This window comes from Mycteria americana, chromosome 9, assembly GCF_035582795.1.
Source record: "Mycteria americana isolate JAX WOST 10 ecotype Jacksonville Zoo and Gardens chromosome 9, USCA_MyAme_1.0, whole genome shotgun sequence".
NCBI lineage: Eukaryota > Metazoa > Chordata > Aves > Ciconiiformes > Ciconiidae > Mycteria > Mycteria americana.
The window spans coordinates 11,537,627-11,550,554 of NC_134373.1; the positions used below are offsets into that span (position 1 = coordinate 11,537,627).

The 12,928-nt window shown below is 38.8% G+C and overlaps 1 protein-coding gene across 4 annotated transcripts in view; it reads right to left on the bottom strand.

Moving 5' to 3' along the window:
* Nucleotides 1-3,516: 3,516 nt before the first annotated feature.
* The window catches only part of HECW2 (HECT, C2 and WW domain containing E3 ubiquitin protein ligase 2), a 180,468-nt gene continuing 171,056 nt past the window's right edge, over nt 3,517-12,928 (bottom strand). For 3 of the 4 annotated variants that reach the window (XM_075512476.1, XM_075512477.1, XM_075512478.1), the window contains one exon: nt 3,518-9,369. In XM_075512476.1, the coding sequence (XP_075368591.1) occupies nt 9,258-9,369 (112 nt within the window). In that variant the 3' untranslated portion in view covers nt 3,518-9,257. Of the gene's footprint in view, nt 9,370-12,928 lie in introns of all 4 variants that reach the window. The other variant, XM_075512479.1, reaches the window with a different exon arrangement.

Below are 12,928 nucleotides of genomic sequence, written 5' to 3' on the forward strand. Positions count from 1 at the left end.
TTGTTTCATACGTAGTTCTTGTTCAAATTATATTGCATATGGCTGCAGAATCCTTACTTTCTCTGCTTCCAAAATTATGATTTGTAACAAGCCAGACTCCATAGGCCACCAGAAGTCACTTAGAAAAGGTGGTGTAAGAAAGAGTATCTTGTGCTTTCTCTAAAGGTTTTAAAATGCTGCAAAGGACACAGAATGTTCTAGACATAAGAGGTACTCATTTAAGAAATGATGTTACAATGTATTCAGAGGCACAATAAGAGAGTTGATTTCCAAAGTGGATTTTGTAAGAAGATTTATTTTAATTAAGTGATTTCATGATGAAACATGGTCTTAAACAAAATAGAGATCAGTATGAAAATAAAATTATACACAGAAAAATCTTTTCCCCAAATGTTTTTGAATAACAGGAAATACAACACAACAGTCCTGTATTCAACTGAGTAGATAATTATTCAAATCTGTGAGCAGTCAAACATTATAGTACATTCCGTGAAGCCAGGCACAACGAAACACATTGTGTGCCCCTGTAACACACTCAACACATTTTGTATCTGCTCTCTCTGCCTCAAAGAAAAAAGGGAAATGTAATGCCATGTAAATGGAGAAAAGGACATACACCATCTTAATGCTTGAAGCACATATTCCCCATTTAGTGTTTTGTGAAAGACATACCAAATTCAGATGAAACTTAAATTGGCTTGTAGAAATATAGAAAAAATTGGTATTGTATTTGATATACAGTCTTGTGAACACTTAACTGAAAAGTATGGAAAGAATTAAAAAATACACCACGTGTTCTACTTAAAGCTTAGAAATAAATATGCACTCTATTCTCAGTGCCTAAAATTCTTTAAAAACAAAGAACTTGGTATAAAATTATATCAAGTAATTGTCAAAAATGAGGGAGATGCACCTATATACCTGTTAGATTCTGGATGCCTGCATCCCCACTACAAAAACTTGTAAAACTGTCTGCATTTTCGAACATGCTGAATAACCCAAACTGTAGCCTGGCAAGGGCAAGAATATTGACTGACTTGGGGGTACCAGTATTCCACACCACATCCCTCATTACCTTCTTTTTCTCTAAAGTTTTCCCCTTCCATGCTGTACCAGCCCTTACAAGTACAAATGTTCAGTCGCTTATACAAAAAGCAGCCTTGCTGATCAGGATTCACGGATGCCCTCAAGGCTATGTCATTCCAAGGAAAAACAGAGTACAAGGAAAAAGCATCCTCCAAATATGATTTACGTACTTAATATTATTATAATTCTTCTTCCTCCCTGCAATGCTGATAATAAACAGCAGTCTCCTGAGTGTTGCAGACTCATTGCAGAAAAATGTGCTGCTGTAGTATGGAACTACTGAACCATTATGGTCCAACGTACTAGTTGTCTTCTACTTCAGGACTTAAAGTTTATAGAAAACTCTTACCACCTCAGTTACCATGTTGAAGAAGAAAACTTGCAAGGAATTCTTCTTTTGACTCTTATACTGACTTACCCAATACTCTTGGCTTTTAGGTAAAGAATCAGATCCTGAAATCTTCCTACCCTCTTACACAGTGTTTTTTTCTGATAATGTCAGAGTGTGAATGGCATCAAGACTCGCATCAGCTTGGCCAAAGCTAACTAACTAGATCATTGAAAATATTTTTATTACCTTAAAGAACCTTTAGAAATGTCCTATCAATCCCAGAATGACAAAACACTCTTTGTGGAAAGTCATGGTTCTTATGCAACCATAACACAAACTCCAACCATCTAAAACAAACATCTACATTTTCACACATCTAAATGTTAGGGATTTGGCCCATCACATTTAAAATGAAAGTCACCTTTGGTAGTGGTGATTTAACTTCTTATCAGATACTATTTCTCTTGCCAAATGCAGCTAGTAATAAACACAGTAATTATTTGTACAAACAATAAGAGTAAAGAGGACTTCCAGATACCACCCTTATTTTATTTAGAAGCCTTCACTTTCCTGAGAGTAGCCCAAATAAAAAAACAAACCCACCCAAAACCAATAAAACAAAAACCAACACAGAAGTAAGTTTTGTGATTGTGTACTTTAGATTTTCAGAACTTAATAATTAGGTAAAACATGTCTTGCAGTGGCAGTAACACTAATGCATTTCAGGATGAATAGACATTTTGCCTGGGTACACTATCGTAGTCTAATTTTCAAGCAAAAAGTATCCCCTTTTGTATACCCAGTGGTCAGCACAGCTTACTGTCCTGCACCCTATTTGCAAAGTGTAGTTCTTTTTCTGTCGCTATTCTTTCAGTCTTGTCTTCTCTCTAGCACTGTTCCATGGTTGCATTTTGTATGCTCTGTCTGCTGTGTGGAACTGCCATATCTTATCATTACAGCACCTACAATTACATTCCTTCCTTAGCATTATTTATGAGGCTTTAGAGATGTATTTGCTTATTCATACAGTAATCTATTTTAAAATTACTCAGCTCCAATGTCTGACTGCAGTCAGCATGGCAATCATGTGATGTCTCAGTAAAATCGTCTTTTATTGATCTGATTTATACTGCTAGATGCGTATTTCTAACTATAAAAATTGTAATTCTCATTTAAAATGAGAGGTGCCAAACAGTCAATGGAGTATGTCGGGAGCTGCTTGTGTTGCATTTAACAGGCAACACAGATATGGACGAGCTTTTGGAAGAAACCAGTTCAAGGGCTGTATGACAAAGCCTCCATCTGTTGAAGGCACAGTCCTCACTAAGGTAATAAATCACCTGCTGCCGTCATTTCTGGGTCAGCACTCACCTGCCTCACTGTAAGAGCTACTCACCCTTCCAGCCAACAGCCTGAAGCAGCCCATGGGAGCTCAGAAATTCTGGCGATAGAAAACATTGCAAGAAAAATCCCCTGCCTTGTTATTAATTTTGCAAAACCAAAATGAAAGGACATTTTATCCTTGGATACCTAATCATCTGTTTTCCAAAAAACTTTTATGACTATTTTTCTTAAATTGCTCACAATCTAGATATCAGAGTAACTATGATCCTATCGACTCTCTGGAAGAGAGCTGCTTTTGTTGCAACGGAGACCAGTTTAATTCTTGATGAAAAAATAAACAAACCCACTCTGATACTATAGCTACAGTCAGCGTAGGTGGTCAGCAATTGTCTCTGGGTGATTGTAGGATTATGTGCAATTAAAAGGGAGAGGACGGCTGGCCTTTGGAAGGCAGCCCAGAATAAGGGAGACCAGAGTCCTGTGGAGTTTTGTAGGTCTATACATTTAAAAGCTGATTACATTGATGTCAGCACAAAACTATGTTGAATTAGTGGAACAATATACCTCCTTGAGTGCTTAGCAAAAGCCCTCTGAGTAGAAAAGGTTCCTTCTAGAGGGGCTGAGTGAGAAGTTTCTGAAAGTTCTAAAAAAGAAAGAACTGAAAAACAAAAACAAAATACTATTTTCATTATTCAGAAGTTTTTAAAGGGAGGAAGGCTTGAAAGAAGCATAGCTCAGCTCCCTTTCGCATTCACCATAACTTTAAGAGATTTGTCAGAATCCATCTGTAGTTAAATTTTTATTATTGTTGTTCTGCAATGTAATCTGATTGCATTTGGTACATAAAGGAAACAAGTTCAAAATTCAAATTATTGGCTTAGAAGGGGGCTGATCAATGAGTGTAAGTAATTATTTCACATAGTCCTCAAGAGATATTTTAATTGCATTTTGAATACATACAGATACTACCATGGACTGTAACCATTCCAGAGGAGTCCTTGACTGTCATCCTTTTACCTACAGTCAGGAGGAGCCTTTCTAAGCAGTGACCAGGAGGTCATTATAATGTCACTGATATTAAATAGACTCTCAAATTAATCACAAGTTTAGCTTAAAATACTTATGGCATAACATGGCTCTGAGCAAAGCCTATGAAATACAGCCCTAAATGAAGTTTCAACCTGAACAATACCTTTCTTTACAGTAAAATTATTTTAGAAAATACTAAAATGTTTGAATAAAAAACTTTTCATAGCAATGAACATTTTAAATAGTAGTATAGTGCTGAAACTAGTCAGTCTGAAACTGAACAGAAGCACTATGAAGCTTGTGGTCTATTTGAAAGAGATGCAAAACATAAACCAGCACACTGTGAAAACTATGTGTTTATATGATCAGCTTTATAATTTTGCATACTGCTAACAAAAAATGGATTGTAAAAAGGCTTTTAGCCTTGCTGGCTTTACAATAAAGTTCTTATCCCCTACTATTTACCTAATGTATATTTATTTTTCCAGCAAACAAGCAATTTCAAATTCAACCCCTTAAACTCTTTTGTTATTGCAAAATATTTAGGCAAAAATTTAGACTAGTCCAACAGCAGCCACTGTGGTTGCACTAATAAAATTGTAAAGGATTTTTTACTTGCAATTGGTGAGCTAGTCAACCCATAACATTTCTGCAGTTCTGTTTCATACCGCATAACTGAGCCAAAATGCAAACAGTTTAAGAAGCCAGGTTTGAGTAACTTACTCTGAAATTTTGCTTGGCGTTCAATTTGCTTGCCTGGGGAGAAAAGGATGAGAAGGGGAAACAGCAGTGGTGGTTGAGTATTAATACTGTAAGGTTAATGTTAAAGCAAAGTTTAATCTTATGACGGGAGACCAAACTTATTGCTCAATTCCCATTAGTGCTAACAGGAATAAATTACCCTCCACATAAAACAATAGCAAGAAAAACATAACTACTAGTATAATTTAATACAAATAATTTTCATTTGCTGAAAAGAATTAACTTGCTTTATGCTATGGGAAATGAACTCACACAGGCTATTCAAACACAGCTGCTGCAGATTCCCCTTTTGTGAATAGGAGTTCCCTCAGTCCAGAGACAGTGTGCTTGCAAGTATCTCCATAAACCTCTGCAGCTACCACTGCAGAAATTCAGTAAACATCTGCAATTAATAGTGCTGAGATTACATTTAGCAACCAGATGATACCATTACAAATGCTTCAGAAGGAAGCTTTTTTTTTTTTTAATACTTTTAAAAGGATTAAAAATACATAAGAAACCACAAACCTCTTTTCTTTCCTATAATTTTAAACTGAGCAAACTACCAGTCCAGTGCTCTGCCAGTTTAACTCATGCCAGGAACTTCGTCTGATGTCCTGCCAGCATGCTGCTGCCCAGATTTTCAGTTTCCCCGAAGATTACATATATTCACTATACATGACCCGGAGGTTAACCGCTTCAATGTGGAGTGTATGTGGTGCCCAGCAGGTCTGTATACATAGATGGCTTTCACTGTATATACTAAGTCATATTAACACCTTTTTATGGTAGGTTCGCAACAAGGATAATGAAAATTATGTTTAAAAGCAAAAAAGGCAATTATTTGATGAATACTAAGGAAAAACAGCAGGCAGGGAATGGGGGAAAATGTTTGCTTCTGGTCAGCAGAATTGTGTGTTAGATTTTGTGTTTTATTTTGGATTGAAAGAAGGCCCTCCCCTGTTACCCTGCAAGGTGCTGCTGATGGCGTGACAGGTAGCAGATGGCTGTCTCCTGCCTGCTGTGGGCGAAAACACTGCTACCCTAACTGCTTCTGGCTTGCAGATGTTGAACCGGTAACTGCTTGCTACAGTAGGTGCCGCATTGCGTAATTTAATTGATTACAAGCTTTTCTGGTGTATTTAGGAGTGTTATGGTTAAATTGCCTGCTAGCAGCACCGGGCAAGCAAAGAGCATCCCCCTGCTTGGCCAGGGTGCTGGGATCTGGGACAAGGTGGGCCTGGCCGTGGGGTGCCAGGGACAGAGGCTGCTCGCAGGCACCGGGTCGGTGCTGCCAGCCCGGCCAGGCACGCTGCAAGGACCTGCTAGCTGCTTTTTGGCTAGCAATGCGTGGCTTCCCAGCAGAGCAGGAAACATGGGCACCTCACTTAAACTCTTGTGGGCACCTCCCCAGCCAGACTGTCTGATGGAGATGCTGCAGGTTAAGTTAGTATGAGCTGTCATCACACTGTAGCAGAAGGGAATCTTTTGTCTACTTCAGGTTGACTGGCTTTTTTTCCTCCCTAAATGCAAAGCTCCTTAGCACCACCTGGAAAAGCTCTGAGGAGATACAGAGCTTTCAGAAAGGCTTCTCAGTCTTTCTCCATCTGGACCCTCTTGCCTGCCACAGCACATAAGCAAAAGCACCGTGGTCGCCTGTGGCAGTCATCTGCAGGATGTGAAAGTTGGCTTTCATTTGGGACACGTTTAATGGGAATGGCTTCCCACATTGAAGGGGCATTATTCCACACAGTAGCCAGGAGATGTGGGTATTGGAGAAAGCACAGGCTTTCTTTGCTATACTCCCTCCCTGCTAATCTCTTCAGAGCAGCAGCATCGCTTGTATCAACATGAAGAGCTGGCCAAGTGCTCAAGGCACCGTAGGTAGCCATATCGGGGCAGCTAACTCCTCATCACTTTCAAATAGCATTTTTCTAGAGTCCCTCAGGTGATGTTGGCAGCAAAGGAGGAAGCAGCAGCTTCTCCTCAGTCTCCCTCTCTTAATGTTACAGGGATTCTAGATTTTGGGTTTTTTTTAACTGACAACTGCCCCACTGGTGACCCTGTCACATCTTTACAGAACACTGGATCATCATGACTTATTTCAATTATTTATAAATGCATAAATACAGAACAAATGTGTGCAGAAAATATATTTAAATAAAAATTGACAAGATGCATTTATTGTTTTCGATTTGTACAAAAGCATAACTTAACAGGCAGACTAGTATAAACTTAATTTGTGCCAAATATTTAAACTTTTCATTCCAAAGAGTTTCTGGTTCAAAACTTGTAGATACAGTTTCCACCTGGGAAATCTCCTTTTTAGACCACAGATAACAGTATTGTAAAATCGAAATTCTGCAGTCCTTCGACCAAGCAAAAGTTGCATTCTGCTTTGAGTGCCAGAGTTTTAGCTACTCAGTGAATGGATCACATGAAACATGAGCCATGCTGGAGTGACCTGATGAAAAGTCAGTTTGCCTACTGCTCATTCATGTTCTGAAAAAAGATGTGCATTAGGATCTGTGACATGCAATCTTAGCAAAGACTGATAAATATATGTGTAAAAATAGGGTGACATGTTTGGATTTTTCTTTGCTACTTCATACCAGCCAGAAGTAGCATAAGAAAACCTGCGTTACTTAAGCGAGTCCCAGATGTCATGCAGAAGCTTGATTATTCCTGAAATAAAAGAATGCTTTCACTCTGATTTTGCAAGTGGGTTTTCCTTTGCACAGGTAACATTTTCTCAGTAAGCCTGAAGGGTTTTCTCAGTCTTTGCTGCCACCACCACAGCTGCACCTCCCTTCCGACTTGGAGGGTGAAGTGGCAGTCTTTGCTGACGACATTTCCATAGACGTTCACCTCTGTTGGAAAAAACCTCCCCCAAGAACAAGCAGGATACCTCCCTGAGATGCCCTTTCAAGAGTCTCCAAAGTGAGAATGTTACTTCAAAAGCTATTTTTCCCACAGAACAGGGCTTGCTGTGCTTCAGTGCTATCAAGAGGGCTAGCGCAAAGCTAGATTCATGTTCTTGTCATCCAGTATCCAAGTGCAACTTCCTGGAATATTAAGATGTGGCGGATGCACTGCATGACAGCAGCTGTACAAGAAACAGTGCGCAGCTGCACAAGTGTTCCACAAGACCATCTGGAGGAAAGTACCAAAAAGAGATGCGAGCAAGCCTCATGTATTTCAGCAAAATTAAGCGTAAAGAAATTGGTGTCCATGCAGTGTTTGATATGCCATAAAAACTCTTTCAAATAACATTTGATAAGAAAACTATCAGTGAAAATGCAAGCTTAGACACTATGAAGAGTTTACATCTTGTAGGTGTTCACTGATGTGGGACAGTGGCATTATGACCAGTGGCTCACCTTGAAGTAGGTTACTCATGGGTTTCCAAATGAGCTAGTGTTTTATGGTGCTGTACAAATAAAAAGTTGTGGGGAGCATATGAAATATCTGTATTAAACTCCACTGCATTAAGTTATCCAATGCATGAAAAATGACCCAGATGCATTTAAAATAAATGCATATTACAATATCACATATAGTATTATAAAATTATTACTTATGTGCACAGTCCTGATATCTATAGACATGGCACCGTGAAGAAAGCCTGGTTCCTAAGCATTTTTTACAGATACTTGATAGTGATGCAGTTTGCTGTCAGTCAGATCATAATGTCCCTTCAACTTTGGTACATTCAGTGCAAAATATTTTTGGGAGTTTTTTACTCTTATAAAAATAAAAGGCATTTTTTTCCCTTGAGAGTGCTTAAAGAATAAACACTAGCAGAATGGCTGTTCAAGCATGGAAAGTGACAAAAACAGAAATAGGGTTTTAGTTTGCTTGTTTCCTGTTTACACTCTAAGAAACTTAATATAATGAACCTATAAAAATAAACAGAAGTCACTGTGTTAGGGGTTTTTTTCCTGATATGCTGTGATAAATTGCTAGTTTCTTCTTAAAATAGTTTCCATGCAGTATAAAGCATAAAATCAGTCTTATTAAGTTATTAAGTTCATTATAACAGCTCATCTTTTGTCATACACACCACTGGCAAACACATTTCCACAAACCTCCTTAATGCAAACGGTTGTCGTTACATCTTTGTTGCTGACTTTCCTGCCAATTCACTTCTGCCCCGGGAACTTGAGCTCTATGGTGTACACCATGCAGCCACTCGTAGTCTTAGGTCAAGCAAGTACTGGGTATGCTATTATAACATATGGCATGATGTAATGTACCTTCATGAATTTAAAAAAAAAAAAGTCTATTGTATGATTTTTTCATAATTTACTGGGTAGCTAAGGGGCTGAATGATTTCACATTTTGACTTGAATTTTCTGTTCAACAACTTTGATGAAATCCAGTTTTCGGGTACACGTCAGTTTTGCAGTAGCCACGTTGATCACAACATGGGATCACGTTTCTTGTTTGCTCAGAACATACAACTTATGAAGTTTGGCCGTCCTAAAACAACATGGACTGCGAGACTTGGTTTTCCCTGCACATCAGGCACTCTAGTTTCACTGTAGAGAATTCTGCCACTACCACAATGCTTTTTAATTGCTTCATAAGCTCTTTCATGGAACTTCATTATTTGAATTGCACTGTGAAACAATTTTCCTCTAGGAAATCCAATACAAATGTTCATTCATTCTTTGAGAAGACAGATCCACAAAAGTCCAATGAGCTGGGCACTGCGGTTTGTGTATCACTCAAGTCCAAACGTACTTGTCTCTTCAACTGCTGTCAACAGTTTTTCATATAACATAGAGAATGATGGATAAGGGGGAAGGTCCAGACGATTGAAACAAGTGTGAGCCCTGAGGGGGGAAAAAAAAGATGAGGTGAAGAAGTACATTATTTAAAAAGTTCAAAAGAGAACACACAGACTGGTATGTGCTTGCGTAGAGATGGGCAGATAGTATGCTTTCAGAAGACTTTGTTCTGTCAAATGATGTTTTCCAATTGAACAGGTAGTGATTCTAATTAAAATAAGCCAATAAGAAGCTCTTCAGAAACACACTGACAGCCCAAAAGATGTGGGATAAATTTTATCCATTAAATGTGCATCAGAAAAAAATGATAGAACATGGTCCAATTCAAATAGTCTGTTCTGAAATCTTGACTTTAAATGTATCTTCTGAGAAGCAATATTTTTTTCTGTACTGATGATACTTGAATACTGTATTTGTAATCATAAACAAGATATTTCAGTACACTGAATATGCATAAGATATTAGATTTGATGAAATATTAAAAAATCCTCTAGATATACAGGAAACAAGCCCACAGTAGTAAAGGACAGATAAATTAGATGCTCTTCCTTCTAGATTTCCTTGGCATATGGATTGTGTTTCTTGGGAAGGTACTGCTTGTGCTGATTTGTGCTATGTACATATCTGGCCCTGCAAGCCAACGACCTTTAGAATAATACTTTTTGTAATTACACAAAACTATGCATGTACCTTTAGCATACCATCCTGCTTTCTTAAGAGGACAACCACGTGGTTTATTTCTCAGTTTCCAAAGTCCATCTACCTCAGTTTTTTGACAGACCTGGAACTGACTCTCGAAACCTCTTCCAGGGAATGAAAAGGGAGATAATAAAGGTTCCTCCTATTAGAATAATGGGTATCATCCCCTGACCTCAGGGCAGGCTACAGATAATAATTTCTAAAACACGATAGCGGATGAGCCTGCTCTAGTGAAATAGATAGCATAACTATTAATGCGATGGGTTCTTGAGGAAGAAATGATGCAAAGAGAAGCTGGAGGAGGCATCTTTTCTGCTTTGAAGCTTTGTACCAAAGCCTCACTTTAGGCTGATTTTAGAGGATGAAAACCTTTTTGTAGTTTGGCAGGTGTCTGCTTACAAATACTTTATTCTTTTGGAATAAAACACATCACAGAGTTATTTAAATACAATCCATCTGAAAGACAAACCTTTCCTGCAGTGACCTGCCCTTCATCAGTACGACCCGTATTAAGTGTAGATGTGTAACATAATGTCAATGGAAGGACTGAACAAGCTCCCTCCTCGCAGCAAATGCAACTCCTCATTTAACCCAACCACTCCCAGAAATGTGAGTGTCTACAACAGACCTGTACTGAGCTTTCTCTGAGCCAGAAAGTGCTGCCTTCCATGAGAGCAAATTCATTAATTGCCGTTTTAAGTGGCTCTCAGCTCCCAACAATGGGGATGGAACATGAAGTGAAGTGGATTAATCTCGTTTGTTAAAAACCTAAGAGTCCATTACAAACCCTCATTGAAGGTGAAACACTCACTCAGTAACAGCCTTAGCGTCATAAAAATATCAGGCTGAAGAAATGTATACACAGTACAGAAGGTCACACTATTACTATAAACACAGTCCAAACATCAAATATGCAATCACTTAAAAAAGCATTGAATGTTGCACCCTCCCCAAATACAGTACACTCAGAAGTACACTGCTAGTACATGAGACGCCCTCTGTATAGCAGAGAGGGCATTTCCCCACCCTGTATGCCAGGGGCCTGGTAAAATTTCTCCACCCTTCCATCCAAAGGCTCCTGGAGGAAAGCTTTCTTTGTACTCCTCATTTGCCTTTCCAAAAACCTTACAAAGTAATGTCTGTGATATAAATTAAATTATTATTGCATTTCCTGCACCTTTTTCTTTTTTTTTTTTAAGAAGAAAAATTTCCCTTTTGAAGAAAGAGACTGATTTAGACCCAGCAGCAAATGGGCAACTGGAACTCAGTGATCCCTCGAGTTCAGTGTAGCAGTGGAAGAGTCTTAGGCAATTAACAGTCTAACCACATGCTTCTGCTGCATGGGGCTGACAGCCACTCATTAGAACTATGGGTCATGCTGTGTGGGCTGTAAAACCACAAATTATAAAAGACATAGTATGTAATTAGCAAGGGATTCATTACAAACTGGTTTAATAGTAAGCCAGCATGTTGTTTACATTTATCAAGAGAACTGAGTTTTATCTTAGTTTTGAGGGCAATTTTGAAAATGCAATCACCTACTTTGGAAAACCAGGTCATTATAAAAGACAAAAACTTAAGATCTTTGTCTTCTGAGGGAATGCATGCCTTTCTCACCCTAGCAAGCAACTTCGTAAGTATTTGAGAAGAAATTTTTTTCTTCCCTCTGGACAGTATTTTCGCATTCCAACATTTCAAACCACATGGGCACTAACCGTTCATCCTCCTGGACTCCGATTTTATGACAACATGAAAAACCATCTTGGTTCCTGAAGTCTAATTCCCAATTAATCCTCCCTTATTTGTGATTACAGTAGTAAAATAGAGTGACTTAGGGTAAAATCCAGCAGTCAGACATAAATACTATTTACACGTGAATCATCACATGCACATATATATAATGTACAGCAATGAGCCTGGAACCAATTTCTTACCATGTAAGTGAATTGAAAGAGTAACCATCCCTCTGCTGATGTAGCGTAAGCTACAACACAGTGCAAAAGAAGGAAGTAGAAGTGGCATCAGGGATAGCAATAGTTAAGCTAAACCTGTAATAATCAATCTTTTCAGGGCCTTTTACATGCTACTGACTTATTAAGGTAAAAGACAGTGATACAAGCTAGGCAACCTGACACACGCCTCACAGAAATCACACTATTTTGATTCAGCAGAACTGACTACACAGCAGTCAGAACAGTGGGAACTAGGTAAACAACTAGTGAACGCTTTTGTGTTTATATTCACAGCTGCTTAGACCACAGCCACATACCTAAGTAACTATAGTAGTTACCTTCTGCGTCTCAAAATCAGGAGGAAGAGATGGGGATGGGTATTCTTCTGCGTTTTCAGCAGTGTGGTAGTTTTTTTAGAAACAGAGGAAGAAACAAAGTCCACTGACTTGCTGAGTCCTAGCTTTTGCCACCCTCACACCAAGTATTATCAAATTTCACAAGCACTCCCACTGAAATCAAAGGGGTGATTTGCAAAGTGTAACACTGCTACGAGTGAGTGACGGTGCCTTAACACAAATGCTTTAGTTATCTGAGAATCTGTAAGAGTCACAGAGTCCTAGGGCAGCATTCTCAGCAGATCCAGCAATGTGCTTACACACGCAGGGCTTGTTTGGAAACCTCTTGAAAGTTTGCTACTCGGGGTCGTTGTTAACAATGTCTTACCTTCAAGCCAGTACTACTTGGTGTTTGCACAGTAAGTCTTTGAAGCTGGTGAGACGCAGGCTGACGCTACACTGCATGCAGGAACTAGGTATGTAAAAATGCAAATACTGCTTTCTGCTTAGGGCTTAGTCCATTTAAGCATAAACATGGCAGATCATTAATTTTTTAATGAGATCAAGGTTCCATGTATGAATGCCACGAATTGCCAGCTCATGACAACTGTAGATGTT